At 37.2% G+C, this 19,523-nt stretch overlaps 1 protein-coding gene across 3 annotated transcripts in view; it reads right to left on the bottom strand.

The window, feature by feature from the left end:
- The window catches only part of PDZRN4 (PDZ domain containing ring finger 4), a 412,077-nt gene that overhangs the window by 56,208 nt on the left and 336,346 nt on the right, over nt 1-19,523 (bottom strand). For all 3 annotated transcript variants that reach the window (XM_008002895.3, XM_073020626.1, XM_008002898.3), the window contains 2 exons: nt 15,334-15,590; nt 12,119-12,221 (listed from right to left, as the gene is read on the bottom strand). In XM_008002895.3, the coding sequence (XP_008001086.2) occupies nt 12,119-12,221; nt 15,334-15,590 (360 nt within the window). The remainder of the gene's footprint in view (nt 1-12,118; nt 12,222-15,333; nt 15,591-19,523) is intronic.

Here is a 19,523-nt window from a genome sequence, read left to right as displayed (position 1 = left end):
GATAAACCACAGGTAATCACATAATATGTAGGATGTATTAGTTTTAATTCGTTTATAAAAACAAAGTGAAATATTATATCCTCTTGATGATTGCACAATCTGGGAAAGAACACATACTCAATTACATGCCAAAGGGGAAACTGAATAATGAAATACCAATAACAAGCATACAGTACTTTTAAAATAGTAAAAAAAAATCATTTGTTAAGAGCAAGAAGAAATTTTTGCCCAGCGTTTGCCATTAACTAGCTGTGACAGTTGAATCTTTAACCTTCACGGGCTTCAGTTTCCTCTGTCAAGTACATCTGATGTACTTCTCTAGCCTTCTTATGGTTCATATATACCATGTCAAAGTTCTCTTCATTTTAATTCTCTTTTGTCCAAATACGATATAATTGTTTTTAATTCATATGTGTTTTTCCATTATTTCAAATTTCTATCTCTAATATCTCTTATTGTGCCTTGATTACTAATAATTCTTTTATATTAAAGAAGAACTCTATTCATCTTATAAAATGTACAACTTTTTTTCTCCCTAACAAGCTTTCTACAGCAAATTCCTATTTGGTAACTGCTTCTTATGGAATCCTTCACTTCCTACTGAGAAGAATCTGGGACTTTAAAAATCTGCTATTCTCAAGAGAGCAAAAAGAGCAAACGGTTTCAATGTGTTCTACAGAACGAAGAAAAAGTCTCAGATTTAACTTACGTTTTGTTACTATTGAAATGTTTTATTAACAAATAGAAATTTGAAAAGAGAACATCTGTAAGAGGGCAAGAACAATGAAATGAAAGCACAGGCAAAAGAATATTTGAGAGATTGGTCAATTTTAACTTTGGCTGGTGAATAACTGCTGCTACAGAGCTCCAACTTACAATTAGATTTCGGTTCCAAAACTGTGGCTTCTATAATAGCTTGCATCAACACCAAATACAAATATATGTTGCCTTAAATGTCCTATTTTAAGTAACTAAATCTGGACATTTAAAATCCAACGTTGTCTAGAAGTGCTGTATCTCAGTTCAAGCCAAGTGATTATCAGCTTTGTGCCTTCATCTTCACATTCTCCTAATCTGTTTCATTTATGATGACTACAGGTGTAGATTATTTGTTGTTGTATTAAAAAATATTACCGTCCAGTGCTTCATCTGTAAACATCATTATTACTGCTGACATCGTTCTCTGTGTTTGAAATGAGACAAAAGATTTATTTGCTCCATCAACACATTTAAAACATGCTACCAGCCAACAATGAGGCCGAGTTAGAGGCCACATTTGTGTGTGTGTGTGTGTGTGTGTGTGTGTGTGTATTTAGGCACGTTTACTGGAAGAGTAAATAATAATTTCAAAGTTAAACTACCAAAATGTGATCATCTTTTCTCTCATGTTTAATTTGAAGAACAAAACAACTTTTTGAATAAGTGAGATGTATATCCAAAGAGTCTCAGTTCTAAACCCTTTTCGAGATTTATGCTTTAGCTTTGCTAGCCTGCAAGTGTCTTTAAGATTTAGTCATTGCTTCAATCATTCTACCATGTGCAGAGCACTTGGAAGAGAGGGATGCATAAAACAAGGTCAACCATACTGAAGAAGGTTAGAGACTTTTGGAGGAACCTAAAGTAAGGAAAAACAATAATCGCACATAAGGCAAATGGAAGAGAGGGCAGAGGCCAGAATCTAAGCGTCTTTTTAAAGGAAGAATCCAGTACTTCTTTAAGTGAAAAAACTGTAACTATATGTTCTGTTTGTCAAATATTTAATAATCCAAAAAACATTTTTTTTTTTTGTTTTTGTGTTCTTATTTCTACCTCCGTCATGAAATCAATGGTATAGAACAGTGTGGAGGAAGAGAAGAGGGAATATTCCAGGCAGAGGAAAGCAAGAACAAAAACAAAAAACCAAGAAAATGTCATCCTTGGGGAACTGCAGGCAGTTTGTGCGCAGAAGCACAGCATTCCCACATCACACTTAGATTAGTGGGAGGTGAGCACAGAGAGGCAGATGGGAAGTGCCTCATATGCTATGAAGTTTACATTTCATTATATAGGCCTGAGTTTTCCAAACTGGAATGTCAGGGGAGCCAGAAAACCACAACTTAAGCACTTTGCCTCTTCCTGGAGTATCAATTTGTGAAAGTGGGGGTGGGGATACCATAATATATCTACTAAGAGGTAAAATGCAAACTCCAAAAAAATAAAAAGAAACACAAAACCAGCATGAAATTGTTCTTTAGGCCCTACACCCAGACTTGGTGGGCTAAGACCCCTCATGTTCCTCATTATTCCTTTAGGAAAAAGCTCTGAAGAGCATTGGTAGAAGCAATAAAAAATCACTGAGGAATTTTCAGCAGAGGAGTGACATGAACATTCATAATAAGAAAGAGATGGTGACGGCAGAGAGTAAGATCAGGAAGATGGGAGGAGGCTACTGCTTCAGAGGAATGCGGAGTAGGGCCTGGCTGTGAAGATGCACCAGCCTCAACTGAGAACATTTCGTTAATGTTGGAGGTGAGAAGTAGGAGGGAATCAGGGCTGCTCTCAGCTTTCTGGTCTGTGCCACTTTACCTGGAAAGCAAGTTTGTTTGAAGGATTAGAGGTGATCTCTAAAGCACGTAGTTGAGAGTCTGGCAACACAGTAAATGCTCAGAACACAGTAACTCTTAGCATTATGCAGCTGATGAGGCTGTTAAACAAGACAGGATAGAAGAACAAGTAGATTAGGGGCAGAAGCATGCTTAATTTAGGAGGCATTTCATTTCCTGATTTCATTTAAAATATCCTTCAACTTTGAAAATTCAAATCTCTTAAAACTTATCTTTTTTTTTTCAACCTTATGCGTATAGACCTATATTTGAATATACAGTTGAAATGGAAGTAGGTATACATTAAATACTAACTATAATGTTAAGCCAACTTACTACGTTGATGAAACTATATTATTTCCATAAACTGGGTATTTATTCCAAGCATGTTTTATTTATTTATATAGAGTTGGGGGTCTTGCTTTATCACTCAGGCTGGAGCACAATGGTATGATCAGAGCTCACTGCAGCCTCTAACTCCCGGGATCAATAATCCTCCCACCTCAGTCTCTTGACTAGCTGGGACCACAGATGCATGCCACCAAGGCCAGTTAATTATTTACTTTTTTGTAGATACGCGGTCTCACTACAAAGCCCAGACTGGTCTCAAACTCCTGGCCTCAGGCTATGCTCCATTTAAAATGTGCTTTAAATAAAGGTTATATAATAATAAAGGAAATAAGCCCACTTAATACTAATGATACTATTCTCATATATTGCCTGCAAGAATATAAATTAATACATCTTTTCTTGGAAAGCAATTTTTCAATAAATATTTATCTGAAGTGTCATAAACTATTCTTGTGCATTGATACAATAATTTTACTTTGGGAAAATTTTCTTAGGGAGATAATTCTGAAATGCAGACAAAGACTTATGCATAAAGCAATTAACTGTAGCTCTTAATGATTTAAATAAAACCTGGGAAAAAATATTAAAACCCCCCAAAATGACAAAATTGCAGTCATACAGTGTACATAGAAGAGGAAAACAAACACAAAATGTAAACTGTGGTTATCTTAGGTGGTATAATTGCCATCACATTTTAAAATTGTGTTTTGGACCTCAAATGCATAGACTGGATTTACCATACATCTGTACTGGTTCTCTTTTATTTATATTCAATTACATTGAACTGGATTATTTAACAGACAGTGAATATTGGTAAAGGCAGCATGTAATCAGAAACCAGAGTATTACCAATAGCTTATGCCCTTGAAGGAGAACTGTAAACCTAATATAAAATATATAACCTTTAGAATTCCATTCATTCATTTCAGAGACAATGTGATATAGTGAAGAAAAAATTCAAACTAGGATTATTTTCTGTATTTTTGAATAAAAGAATATGTATTATGTGTAAATAAAGTAATTTATTTTCTAGTTTTTACAGACTGCATCTTCCATTTCGAATTGGTAAATGCATATGAGCTCACTTGCTCTGAATGCTAAAGCTAAAGTCAGAGATAATACAGAGAGGTGTACTACCTGATACCAATTGAGACATACTATACTACACATAGACCAGATCAGTGTGACGCCATGTGAGTGTGTGGGCTTTCTCTATAACAACTAAAAAAAATGTAGGTTGATATGTTTAAACTGTGAAAATACTTGTAAAAATTTTTAAGAATTTGACCATGAATTTATCTCACTTTGCTTACGTGAGTTACATTCTAGAAAGAGATGCAGACTAATCACTCCACAGCTAACACTGGTTGCTCCCGTGGAGCACACATGTGGAATATGATTCATTCAAGAGACAGATCTAGAACTGGGGCCAGACTCCTAGTCTGCTTTCCTTCCACTTTATTCTACTGCCTCTGAAAAGAACATTAGAATCTTTAATATGAATTTTGCTTTATATTGGAAAAGACAGCCCTCCTTTTTCTGCCACTATGAAAACAGTCTTTGAAGGCAGAATAGAAGTCACTGGAAAATATGATTTGATATGCAAATATGCACCTTAAACACAACCTTTCACAAACACCTTTAAGTAATGCAAGGAAATCCTCTGAATGTGTATCATAAGTATCTTCAAACAAAAATTGAATGTCAGCATTTTGATAAAAGTCATAGACGTAGTATAAGGAATCTTTATTTTATATCTAGATCCCTGGTAAAACAAATGTGCCCATGGTTACCTGGTTTAATAACCAACTTGGAAGGTTCAATTTGCTTTTCATTGTTTTCTTAGGAAATAAGGTTTAGTCTTGTCACAATCAGTGAGGCAAAAGACAGATTTGCTTCTTATTTGTTTTATGAAATTACATGAACAAATTAATAGCAATACTAATCTTGTTTCATTCAGTAAGAAATCTGAAAAAATTATAATACTTTGGTAACTGTTGCCAACTTTGTGGCATTTTTTTTCTAGTCACTCTTTAAGCAAGACCTACAAGAAAATAAAAAGTAATCTCAATTTAGGAAAATCATGCAATTTAATAAATTTAGGCATTAAATCTAAGAAATTCTGCTTGAAATGTTAGGATTATACAACATGTAATTATGAAGTAACAGTCTCAATTAAAGTTCAGCAAGCAAAAAAACAGAACAACCACATAACGTATTGTCTAACTAGGATACTTACGAAAGTAAAAAAAACAAACAAACAAACAAAAAAAAAACTGTTATTCATAATGAGCCATACACCAAGACTGTTTAGGGCAAACCAGGATGTATAGTTATCCTAACAGACCAGAACCCCCGTCATTCTTTAACTACATAAATTAGCATGTCTATTTACCAGGATTCACCAGCTTACACATTTGTGGCAAAACACACATATATTCCTCGGTAAAACAGAAACAATAAAAATCCCAATTTTCTTACTTTACAAGCTGGCTCAGGTATACACTTAAATCCATTTCCTCTAATTACTAGACAAATTGATATCCTATGAAAAAAGACTTTCTCACTTTATTTCAAATTGTTATTGTGCATCAGCCTTCTTCTCCTCTCCCCGAATTTAGCACTTTGTACTTGTTTTGGGGACTTATAAAATAAGAATAGTAGCAGCAATGTTTATTCACTCATTACACAAATACTACTGAGGGCTCACTGTGTGCCAGGGCATGTGCTGGGCCCTCCTGGTGATGTGCAGGTAATTATGAGAGGTCGCTTCTGTTATGAAAGACTATCTATTTAGAAGAATATACAAGTACATAAATGACTACAGCCCTCGGCATAATCTAAATGACAGAAAATATTTACAGAAAGCAGTGTGGGAGTTCAGTGGTGGGAAAGATCTTGGTACGCGGCTGAAAGACATCATGGAATGCTTCTGATGTAATGCTTGACTCTGTCTTTGAATGATAGCAAAGATTGTCAGAAAAGCATTCCAGAGGCACAACAGCCCATCAGTAAAGGCACAAAGAAATGAAAGCACACAGCTTCCTCTGTTCTAGTCTGTTAGGATAACTACATACATATATTTTTTAGTTTCGAAAGTATCCTAGTTAGACATTGAGTATTGTTATGCTGTAGAGTTTGACCCCAAGATGCTGGAAAGGTGAGGTGGTGAGAGAGTTCCAAGTACCCTCAATGCCAGGCAGAGGATTTTAGAGTTAATTCAAGGAACAGAGTCATACAAGATGATAAACAAAGGAGTAAACCAATGAGAGGCACACTTGAGAAGGTTTGATCTGGCAGTGGTGAATAGGATAACCTGCAGAGACTAGGGACGGGCCACAAGAGACCAAAAACTAGCCTAAAGGTAGAACAATGTTGGAAACAAAGGGAAGGCAGCAGTGATAAGGAGAAACATACCACAGATAATCTGGAAATACTAGTTCCAATAAATGATAACTTATTGGTTTGGCCTATATGATTAAGATTCTCATCTGACATATTTAAGAAAATGGTGGTGTCATTAATAGGCACCTCAGTGAACCAACTCCAGGCTGACAGAATACCATCTTATCTTTAATGCTCAGGTAATAAAAATATTTCCGCACTTCATCCAGATCAGTTTTCAATTCAGTAAATTTCCCAAAGGAACAGCACTTATGTAGGTGATTTTTTTAAATGGATGATTTTACTGCCCCAGTAGTAAGTGGTATGAAATTATTTTAGCTATTTTATTAATAATTCTAAAATGTGACTAACAAGCGGAAGAAAAGGGACTAAGTGGAAGACATTCAGTGAGTTAAACAAATCTAAATATTCTACCCTTTTACACTCTATACACTATTTTCCCATTTATCTACTTCGACACACAGATAACATATGGTCTCTTTGTCAATTATGTTTCATACCCATCATGTTTCTTCCATCACTGGCTTTCAAACTCTTTGATAGGTTTGCCGCTCTCAAGATCAGAGATGGACAGAGCCATCTCTGGGTGGACAGAGACAGCCCCAGCTGGTTAGTGGGGGAGGCACTTATTTCCCTGTCTGTTGCAGTTTTTCTCACATATACTGATTGAGCCCTTGGTCAACAAGTATAAGTGTACAAGTGTGGATTAGAGAACATGCCGAATTTGTACCAAATATGAGATTCTATGATTTTATAAGGTGGCCAGTAAAGATAAATTTTCAAGGAGTCCAATAACTTTCTACTACATTACTTATTTCTCCCTGTTTTTCACCCTCTTTGCCCTTTCCTTAGAAGTGTTTGAGACAAAAATGGCATTAGGATCAAAACTCCTGACTCCAAGAACAAATACCTGCTGGAAAGCAAGAGGGCATTATAACTGGACAGTGGTCCCAAGTTCTTTTCTACTTCCCTTTGTATGGAAAAGAGGAAAGGGACTGAGTGGCTCAGAAGGTGGTCCATGCAGACAGCAATGGGAGTCCTCATTTATTCCTTCATGAAATATGCACTGAGCACCCACTGTGAAACAGACCATGTGATGCAATAAAGCTGCTGCCCTCAGAGCCTTGAGATCCATATAGCTCTATAATGCGTCATGCTAGGGACTTGTTTTTTTTTTGTTTTGGTTTTTTTCAACACTGGCTTCACAAATCATGAAGTTGCTCAAAAAATATAATGGAATCTAGGTAATAATTATCCTCTTGCTATTTTTTGAATGAAAATCTCCTTGATTCATGATTCTCTTTTCTTTATGTAAGAGAGAGATTATATACTTAAAGTCTCACAAATATTCAGCACGTATTTGCAGGGATCCAGCTCCAGGAAATACATTTTGCAAAATGACACTTCTCAGCACAGCACAAGGGTTTACTTATGCTTTGCATAAGGACGGCCAAGTGGAAGCTAATTGATATGCTAACTGCTCACTTCTATTTATAGACACTGGTCCAAGTTTGGTTTTTGGTTAACATGTACATGGAACTCTGACATGTATTTATCCTCTCTTTTCCACTTTTAATACCTCTTCAAGCAAAGTTCTAAATTTTTTTGGCTTACATTTTTATGATATTGGACGCATACAGGGTACTTATTTCAGCCTTTTGTATATGTTTCTTTACCTGATCATTGAGGGAGAAGTAAAAATGATTTCCAGTGGTATTTCTAAGTGATAAAAATCTGCAGGCACAGAATTGTTGCTTGTCTTGACTAACACGATGTTTTATACGATCTAAATTTTGCAAGTATTGGTTTCTGACCCCTATCAGCATTAGCATTGACTTTTGAGAGTTAACGGCAAATGCTGTAGACAATTCAACATCTTCCTTGCACTCAGGCAATTGCAAACATATCTTTATTAGGAGTTGGGCAAAAAGATCTCTATGTTTCTTAAGACCTTTCCCTTTAAATTATTTCTAGTAGAGGTTGGATTTGAGATCTGCCTCTGACTTGCTAAGGATTATTTATGATTTATTTCAACCTTTAGCTGGCTCTAGGGGGGAAAAATGAACAAAGTTGAAACTAAAAGGAGGAGAAGCTTAATCCTTAGTGAAATTCCAGTGGCATGGAACACCCTGACTCTTATGATGGGTGCATTTTAAAATTTTTTATATGTTTATTTTTTCTCAAAAATAAAATTAAACTCATTTATCATTTTTAATTAGAGAACAAGTATCATCATTTTTTAAAGAGAACAAATTTCAAGCTGTGAGTCTTTTAAGGTAGACTGGCCCTCTGAGACTTTTCTGAAGCACTATGGGGAAATTTTAAGCCCAGTCAAATATTTTTTTTAGGAAAAGTGGTGATAGGTCATGGTGAAATACGGGTGTCATTAAATTTTCATAGAGGTTCTTAACACACCAGAGTCACCATAACATGGACACATTGACTATAATATCTCCAAACAAGCATTTCCTTGTCCGCCATGGCTCTGAAGGGAGCTGTTACAGTCCGTCAATGAAGTAATCTGCATGTTAAAAAGTCCCTAAATATGTATTTACAAGATAGTCAGATCTGTTTTGGTCTGTTGGGTTAATAATCCATGTGCTAAGTCTGTATATATGTACTCACAAGATATACAGATCAGCTTTGGTTCACTGAGTCAATAGTAAGTAGGTCTTTAAAAAGGTGCCTAAATAGCTGCATAGTTTGTATTTCAGCAAGTTCAGAAATGCAGTCTATATACTATAAGCTATTTCTTTTAAAGTGCAGATGTATTGTTCTTTTTCCAGAGGATGCCAAAAGGTGTGCTTCACTCTAACCTGTAATATTTTGCCCTTAAAATCTCAGAAGAAATTGCCATAGCACAAACGATATTAAAGCTCTGAGGCATAGCCCTCAAGGCTGGGGTGGATGCTGTCCTAGATTATGTCATACATATTGCATTCGCTATCACTGTTCAGGTCAAATCCCCTACTCCCTGTCAGCTGACTTTGCTTCCTTCCTGTCAGTCTCAGCCCAGCAGCTAGAGTAATCCTGTATGGCCTTCCTATGTTCCAGCAACTTCCCATTTCAGAGTCAAAGCAACTTCCTATACCACATTCAAAGCCAAAGACTCCTCAAGATATGCCCTCCTTTCTCAGAATTCACCCCTTCCACTCTCTCACTGGCCTCTTTGTTACTCCTTGTACACTCCAGCATGCTTCTGCTTCAGGTCCTTTGCACCTGCCCTTCCTTCTTTCTGAAAATCTCCTTTCACATGGCTAGATCTCTTATATTCTTTAGTTCTCTTATGAGAGAAGTCTTCCATGACCACTCTGTATAAGACAGCAACATCCGGTAACACCACTCTTATTATTCTCCATTAGTACTTCTCACCATTGAAAAGAATATGTCTTTACTTGTTTGTTTATTGTTGACCTCCTTCTCCTAGAATTTCCTTCCACTGGGGCAGGAGCCTCCTAATTCCATGCTTAGATAACTGCCTGGTACATTTTAAGTCCCCATTAAATATTTATGGTACAAATGAACGAAAGCAGATGCAAAAGGAGTCTTCTTTCTGCTTCCTTGATTTCCTGGTTGTGTTCATGTTTAGGTTGAAGAGGCATGTGTATCTCTTTCGGAGCTGAAGCCGCCTTCTTGGCCATTAAACCTCAGTTTCCTGTAATATTCTCTCAGTGGCACAAAATTGGTACTTCCTCAAGGTGCTCATCCATCCTGTTCCTAGAGCTATAGGGCTCTGATGAAGCTCCTAGAGGAGCTAGGGTCACAGAAACATCAGATCAGTCTGCTTCTAGGTGCAACAGTAAAAGTGCAACACATAGACAGAAGTAGCATTTCTAAATGTCTTCACTGAATAAGCCTAATGGTGTCCACCATAGGCTCCAATGATAGCAGTGGACTGACCGACTAGATTTTGCAGTTTAATCTGATGCAGCCACAAGGGATGGCATGTGCCACTCTATGTGTGTGTCACATAACGGTAACAGACTGAGGAGTACTGGGCAGAACCACTATTCTCTCTTGAATCTGGTAAATTTCTCTGGAGGTATTATCCCATGCCTCCACTCCCACCTTTAACCATGCATGTTGTTCTCAAATGCATCCTTTCTAATGATTGAAAACTGTCATAGCAGCTCCTTCCTTATTTGAATTTCACAGGAGCATTCTTTATTTCAATCACTCAGAAAGGGGGCTTTGACAATGGAATCACAGCTGACAGCAAATTAATGACTATGATGCTGTGATTAGTTGAGATTACAGGCTACAGAAAGCTTGTCTGAGAATTCACCACTGACATCATCCTGATGCTGGCTTCTGCTGGGGTTTAATATTGGCCAAAAAAGAGGATGTGGTTCAGCTACAGTAAGCTCCATAGAAATGTAAAGAAATCTGTCTGTACTGTAATATTTCAATGACATGCTTATTAATTAAAAGGGCTTTTACTGTTAACTTGCTTAGCCTAAACAATCTTCCTCCTATGCCCTCTCCCAGCACACTGACTTATTTTAATAAAGCTTTAAGATATCCAAATAAAAAGTTGAAGTGATCTAGATAATTCCAGTCCCCAAACCCAAAGTATTCATTAACTAAAAGGAAAACTTAAGAATCTTGAATTATTTGGATATCACTCAATTTTATAATTTATTTTACATGAATAGACAAAGCAATGGATATTGTAATGCATGCCAGGGTCTGAGTAGATTTAGAAAATAAAACTTTTCAATCAACTTAATAAAGAGGAGATAAAAATTTAACATGAACAACACAAGAATGACAAAACCATCTATTCAGTTACCTGGTGTCATTTCACATCCTTCTAAATTTTGGCTGCAAAGAAATAATGATTTCTGTAATCCCTAGGAATGACTTTTGTGGGGAGAAGATTTCAAACAAACGTCTATTTGCTTTAGATGAGCTTCCTTATTTGATTTCAGATCCTCCTAAGGGAAGAGATTTCAGGATTTCCTGGTTGTAAAGTGGAAGAGAACACTTAGCTGAACTTGTATGACATCACCTGAAGCATTAAAAGGGCAGATGATCATGAGTTCTCTGCCTGTTTACCAAAGCTTCTTTACTTCCTCAATCTATTTTATTTTTAAATGTCAGAGTAGTCTGAAATCTTTCAAGGATATACAGGCTGCAGAAGCAGAGGAAATATTAGGATACATTATTTAACTTTTGTGAGAGCTTTAAAATAATTAATGAATGGACTTTCGAATTGTTATATATCACAGTACAGATATTCTAACATTAAACCATGTGAAGAATAAACATAGTTTAACAACAAAGGGCATGAGGCCATCTCTATTTCTAGGAAGTCTGTGAAATGGCTCTTTAGAGTACATACCAGAGGCACAAAGAGAATATTGCATTTCCAAAGAATACAATATAATAAAATTTGGTTTATCAATGAAAATTAGAATATTATACAACAAATGAAAACAGGAAACACAATCTTTGTTTTAAATACATTTTTCAAAGTCTACTTGGAAATCCACATATATTATAGAACAAATTTTTAAAATGTAGTGATTGTAATATTATTTGTTAAAAAGCAACAAAATGAGAGCAAATTATATTTAAGCTTATACTATAAAGATATTTTCCAATATACATAAAACACTGGAGACACATAGCTAGAACAAATAGTATTTGAAAGATCTTACTCTAGATATGTAATAGACAAGACATTTCTCACTGTAATAAATTAATTTCTTTGTTATACAAAACCCCTCAACCATAACTTCATGAAGAAATGTGAAGCGGTGTGAAAATGATCTTACCTCATATTCAAAATCTTCTGTTCTGTCTGCATCAGCAGGCAAGCTGGAAATATACTCATTGTCCTCATAAAATTCATGCTCTATTGGATGCAGAGAATGGCAGCTATGGGGAATATAGCAATATGATAGGCATAGATTAAAAGGGTTGTTTTCAAGATTAAAACTGATTTTTGAATTTCACTTTAGTTTGCTCTGCTTTGGAATAAGACCTGTAGTGATCTAGCCTTTAAACAAACTACAGCTCAGAAAAAGCAATCGCTTTCCTTTCTCCCTCTATGGGAAGTCCATCGGTTTGCAATTTCTGTGGAATAAGGGCCTGTGGTCAGAGTTGTATTCTGTGGAGAGACTGATGTGAAATCTCTGACAGTCCATGATGCTTTATTGATACTTTCTGGCCTGCCTCCATTCCACCGAATGTGGCAAGCTCGACACGTGGGTGTGTGGCATTTGAGATTGCAGTCTACTCAAAAAGGGATATTTGTCATAAAGCACTAACAATTTCGTAATTCACAGCTGCAAACTATTTTTTCAAAACCATTTTCAAAAGCACATATTTTTCAGACTCTAAAATGTGCTCACATTGTACCCTCCCCTCTTTCTTAAGATCCCCCTTTCTCACTCTCCCTCATAATGCACATTTTCTCCTCTTTGATCAAGGACATATACACAAGTATTAAAGAGCATTTATGGCGATCAATCAGTGGAAACTCCTATAAGCCGAAAGGTTTCATAATACCTTTAGAAAATTCTTAGTGACGGAGAGAGCAGATTACATTAAGGAAATGAGGGGATATGGGGTGTTGCACGTGGCTTTTATGTATTTCAACTTTTAGGAAATATTTTAAATAGTTTGTAAACATGTTATTCAATTTATTATGTTCTGATATAAAGACCACACATCGTATCATATGAAAACTAAGAATAGTTTAATAGCAAAGGGCATAAGGTCTTTTCTATTTCTAAAGACACTGAAAAAGCCCAAATATAATTGACTAGTTGGTTGCAGATGAGACCTCTAAGCCTTGACAGTGTGGACCTTATTGAAAAATTGGAGACAGCAGTATCAATTAGTTCTCTTCTCCCTTGCTGAAAGGCAAGAGACCCATCCTCATGCCCTCATACGATGGTCAGCATAAATATTCTATCAGCCTCTCCTCACTACTATCTAAGGCTGTCAGCTCCACACAGGTCTAACTAGTGTAGGCCAGAATGGTAAAGTAATAGAGGCAGCACCTTGCCTTGTGTCTGCCAGATAAATCTCCTTGCTTGAAGCTGAACTGGGTCCACATAGCCCGTTTGGGATGTTGGAACATTGAAGTTTGCTGCTTTGGACATCTGATGTGTTTCCCTTGTCTTTCAGATAGTAAGAAGGGAGTCCTGCTGTGAGGAAGACTTTATTCATTCAACGTTTATTCAGTGGCTACCAGATGCCAGGCCAAGTGCTGGAAATATGTTGGTGTACAAAATCCAATTCTGCCCTATTAATTGGGGAAAGCAGCAAAGTGGGAATTTTAATACAGTGCAATAATTAAGGGAAAAATATAGAACCTTGGGAGCACATGGTAGGGTGTGGACCCACTGCAGCCCTAGGAGGTTTTCTAGAAGAGGTTGTCTCTAAGCTAAGGTCTGCAGCACCTAGGAAGAGCAGCAAGATGCACTGGCTAAGGAAGTAGGCATTCGGGTCAGACCTCTTAGGCCTAGAAGCCTGGCCCTGTCACTTTTTTGCTATGTAATCTTGGCCATGTTACTTAATATCTGTTCCCTCATCTTAGACATAGGATGTTGATAATATAATGCACTCCATCATGAGATTATTGTGAGAACTAAATGAGTCGATAAATGCAAAACATTTGGAATAATACTGAAAGCATGTTAAGTTAGCTAATACAAGCTAGCTATTATTATTCATTCAAGGAAGTATTGAATGGCTACTATGTTTTAGGTGGTATTAATGAATATTATATATTTGTTTCCTTGCTTTTTGTTCAACTACCCCTGTAGAATATAAACTGTAGAGGGCAATGACTTTATTTTTGTTCAAAGTTTTATGCCCAGCATCTAGTTCCAATGCCTGACACATCCGATTTGTGTCTGACACAAAGGGCTATTTAAAAGGTAACGGATGAATGAATAAAGAGATACTCAAGACAAACAAATCCCCTACCCTCCTGGAACTTGAAGTCTCAAGGAGTGTTTTCAAAACTTGGATGCACATTAGGATTGCCTAGGGAGATTTTTGAAAAATTCCGATGCCTAAGCCTTACTCTAAGAATTCTCATTTAATTGGCCTAAGGGGTGATTCAGGTATTGATACAGCTTCTAAAAGTTCCCAGGTGATTCTGCTGTACATCTGTGGCCCACTGAAACAGGCTTATGGGAGCCAGCCATCAAAGGGCAGGAAAGTGGCATGAATCAGATCTATGTTTTACAAAGTAGAGAGCAGATTGGAGTAGGTGATGAAAATGCAGGCTAAGGAGACTATTGCTCTTACAAACTCTCAATGTTTGAATATTTGCTAGAAAGCTCACAGAACACAATGAATTGGACAAGCGTACTTCTAAAACTGTTCAAGTAGGATTATTTGAATAAAATCTCTCTGACTTCCTTTAAATTGGGCAAAAATCTGGAGGAAGTATTCCTTGAATAGATCTTTATTTGATAGCACTATATTTACTTTCTGACAGCCAAGATCCTTTGTTTATATCTCAATATATTGGGTAATTGCTTTCTTCAGAGAGTTGCACTTTAATTAAATTAATTTCCTAGCTTCTCTTTAAAGAAGAGAAATGCAAGGAAGAGAGAGAGGTGGCCCACAGAGGAGAATGTGGAGCCAACATGCCACTTCCACATGAGTCTTAATAAGGTTTTTGGCAGCTTTGGTGAGAAAAGTGATTTCCCTGACCAGTTTTCATGAGTAGCATGAGGCTTTTGACAGCTAGTAATATGAAGATGAACTAATCAGAGCCAGAATTTTTCATAGCAGCTAGCAAGTATGATTACCCAGGTGAAGCAACCATGTGGGTTAGGGAGAGTAGCTAGCAGGGACCACTGAGAACTAATTGCACATATCTAAACAGGGGAGACATTTTCCAAACAGAGCTGGGAAGCCTGTCTCCATAACTGTCAACCTGCTAGGGGAGCTGCTTCTTTCCAACATCTGCTTTACGTGACAAATGGAAACAAACAGGGCTTTGGAAGAAATGACAGAAAAATACCTGTCTGAGAGCAGGAATGGACAGATGTCTGGCACTGGAGGGGTAGGTGGCCGAAGCTTGGCCAGGGCCATGATGTGTTCGAAGGTGATGTCCGTCTGAGTGCTGGCATTCATGAGTTGCACTTCTGGAGCCATCCCATAGGCCGGTCTACTAAGAGGTGTTCGCCTTAACACCTGTACCACAATGGGCTCCTTGGCATTGCGAAAGGCTTCCACTGCCTCTTCGTGGGTGGCCTTCGAAAGATCCTTCCCATTGACCTACAAACATATGAGGACGTTGTTTATCTCAGAGGAAAGATCAGAGAGGCTGTCGTGATAGATTAATAAAAGGTAGAGAGAAAGGTTTCAACCAGCTCTGACATGAATTTTGTAATGGAATATTTAATCAGATATTAATATTTACTGACGTCTTTACCAACATGACGAAGTACCTGAGATTACAACAACAATTACTTCTGTATCTTTATAAAGTATCTGGAGTTGGTTAACGAGTAAAACAGCAGAACTATTAGTAAAGATTTAAAAATTTAAGTAACACATCTGCTTCAGAAAAGGGTCACCGAAGTCTTCGGATGGAGGAAATGTTAAGTATGTCATACTTTTTCATGATTTATCAATGTCTCTGTGAGATTTTCAATATTTAATCAAGGTCTTACTTGCCTAAAATCTAATTTTTTAAGGTATTGTCAAATTTCCTCCATATTCATGCTGTTTTAATCCAAGACCATGTGATTGCCCACGTGCATTTTATCCTAAATCCTCACTGTTTGAAATGTGGTCTGTGAACCAGCAGCATCAGGATCATATGAGAGATGATTAGAAATACAGAATCCCTGGCCCTACCCTGGACCTACTGAATCAGAATTGGCATACTCACAAGATTCTGACTTTATATTTATATTCACTGAAAGAATCATTGCTCTAAAAATCCTCTGAATGAATATATTATGTCCCCACAGGTTACTCGTTTTAATTCATACCAATTCCTGACTCTCCACGGTAGCTCTAGACATTACAGAGAAAGAGGTGAAGTCTGCCTTTGTCCTCACTTCTTGCTTCTCAACAGGGGCACAAACCATTGTCATTTGGGAGAGAAAAATTATTCTTTTTGTGGGACTCTCCTATGCCAGCTTACCAAGGGCCAGGAATGTTTCCCAACCTTTGTGGCTGTCAAAACACCTACACACTTTCCCTAACAACCTTGTGGTAGGCAATACAGACCACGCTCAAATAGTTGTCAATTTAATCCCCTAAAATGAGTCCTGATAACACAGCCTTTTAGTGGAAGTTGTGTTTTAATAAAGGGCTCTAGAATCCTGAAAGAGTTTTATGACTCTCGCCCCAGATGAATCAATAATGCTGTTTTTTGCAGATATGAAGAGCTATCTAGTGGCACAATACTGTGCCCAATATCCCTGAAATTATACCATTTCCAGACAGCAAACTAAGCCACCCGCCTGTTGGTGAGGCACCGATAACTGTCACGCACCAGCAAACCCTTAGAGATCCCTGGGTGCCTAAAAAAGAAGCAAAAGAAGTCACTGAGTTACAGCTGTAGAGAAACTGCTGACATTCAAATGAGCACATTCTCTCTCCCTGAGTAGACAAGGAATATGTGTGTGCTCAGAGCAAGTGTGGGGCGTTTTGGGGTAAATGATACAATGGCAGGTAGAAATCATCACGTCATGTAGAGACAGGCTTAATGACCTGGAGGAGCTAATTTACTCAATGGACCCTGAAAGAGTTAATGTGCCTTCAAAAAATGAGCAATTAAGCTTCTTCAACAGCAAAATATATCCCAATTCAGTTCTTGCTCTTGAATCACTAGTAAGACAGCCCAGGTGGAGATTTGACGGGGTGTTTTCCAGTGTGAACACATTCACTAATCTATGTATTCACTGTTTGATAATCTTTTCCATGAACTGAACTTGAAAAATTATCGCTGAGTTTTCATTGATACACCTTGGAATACCTGACTTGGGGCACTTGAGGGTATGTGGACATGAGACACCTATGGACATGATCACACTCATTCCTTTAGCTCCTGCTGTATGACAGGTGCTTGGGCCGGGGCCACTACTGCCTCCCCTGAGGACATGTAGACAGCAGATGATAGAAGAAATCCCAGAATGAAAAAGCACAACATAAAATCTAGCCCCTCTCATTGAATAGTATCATCCCCTGTGTTTCATATTGTGGTCAGTATTTATAAATTCCAGATTGTGGAAGATAATCAAGTGGTAGGTAAAACTGCTCTGTGAGAATTGATACAGTAGGTAAAAATTGCTCTTTTGTCCCCAGCCTTCCTGCTTCATGATGTACCCTCAGTTTAGTGAAGATCTGTTCCTGCAGGATCCTACATCCTTCCCTCTGTGAAAAGAAAGCTCAGTCACACAGTCTGTTATCAACTATTTATTAATTTATTGAGATGGAGTCTCGCCCTGTTGCCCAGGCTGGAGTATAGTGGTGTGATCTCAGCTCACCACAACTTCCCCTCCCATGTTCAAGGGATTCTCCTGTCTCAGCTTCCCAAATAGCTGGGATTACAGGCATGCACCACCACGCCAGGCTAATTTTTGTATTTTTAGTAGAGATGGGGTTTCACTATGTTGGCCAGGATGGTCTCTAACTCCTGACCTCATGATCTACCTGCCTTGGCCTCCCAAAGTGCTGGGATTGCAGGCATAAGCCGCCACCCCTGGCCTTATCAACTATTTGATATATCTACTGGAACGGTGTCAACATGTTATCTTTTCCTATAAACCCTGTATCAAGAGGAAACCCTAATAGTGGTAGAGGGAAATAAGACTACTTTTTTGAGGGACCTTTATGCAGTATCTGAAGGTAAAGGGAAAAGCTTGTGACCGGGGTTTCTTCCAGTTATACATTAAATTCTACTAATGCACAAAGTGTGTCAGTAGGTAGTAGATAGATAAATGCCATTCATCTATTTTTTTCCCCAAGACAAGACAAGGCTCATTTTTCCTCAGCCTTACATGTTAATCTAGTCCTGGTGTTCAGAATATTTATTTGCTTTAGTGATCTTCGAAGCAACAGCTATTTTAAAAACGTAAGATTCCTACTGATAATGATTATTAACCTGTGTTACTGTAAGCTAAGTAGGATTGCTTTTGCCAAATCCAGAAGATTATAGTTTTTTGTGGAAATATAAAATTTATTGAAAGGTATTTTAGGTTGTGAAATCATTATTGTAATGCTTAGTATATGCAAACAACATTAGCGTTCATGTCTCAAGATCAATGGCTATTGATTATATGACTTATACACTCATTTATTTATTATCATGAAATTTATATGCAAATTTCATTCTTTTCTCTAAGAACAATCAAATACAATCTTAAAAGGACAGTCAATGTAATCTCAAGATCTTACTTCCCTATTGGAGAATGCTCTGTTCTTCTAGTTATCATGCAGCTGACCTCTATTTTCATAAGCTATTTAATATCTCTCAAAGTAAAGAAGTCTATGACCTTTAAAAACTCTACTGCTACACATGATCCCTTAGAAAATGCAAGCATTGATGATACTAAATACTTTTTTTCACTTCACTTGAAGTTCATCAACATACTGTTAGCCTACCAAAAGGTCACCATTTTATATATTATGCCTTTCACAAGAAAAGAAAAGAATTGCTTAATTGGGATTTTCTGGCAATTGCTCTGCTCAGTTATCATCAGTTGCAGCTAGAGAGAAGAATTATATGGGAAGAATATCTACAGTTTTCTAGGAGAAGTTTGTGAACAACAGCAAAACTTCCTTTTTTTCAAGTGATTTGTTTTTAAATCAATAACAGATATTTGGTGCTTCATATTGCCATATTGCCAGATCCTTACATATTATTCTATTTCTTTACCACTATATTTTCTCCCTTCATTCCACCTTCCTTTTTTTCCTCTTCCCTCTTACTCGTTTGTCTCAATCTTAAATTTAGTTTTGTATGGATGACATAAAGTTTTAAATTGTTTTGTGAGATGAGACTAAAGATGAAGAAACTATCCACTAAAGGAGTCCCATTTAAAATAGGTAGTTAAGGGTAGACATCCAATATTTTTGGGTGTCCAGTAAAAGGTGGGAAGATCTTTTGCGAGAGGAATACAGATGAGTTGATTTTCAGGAGAAAGAAAAACCACATGAATATGGTTAGGAGCAAAACTGAGGGAAGAGGGTGCA

The sequence above is a fragment of the Chlorocebus sabaeus genome, chromosome 11, assembly GCF_047675955.1.
Source record: "Chlorocebus sabaeus isolate Y175 chromosome 11, mChlSab1.0.hap1, whole genome shotgun sequence".
Lineage (NCBI taxonomy): Eukaryota > Metazoa > Chordata > Mammalia > Primates > Cercopithecidae > Chlorocebus > Chlorocebus sabaeus.
This window is presented reverse-complemented; position numbering and strand designations above follow the sequence as displayed.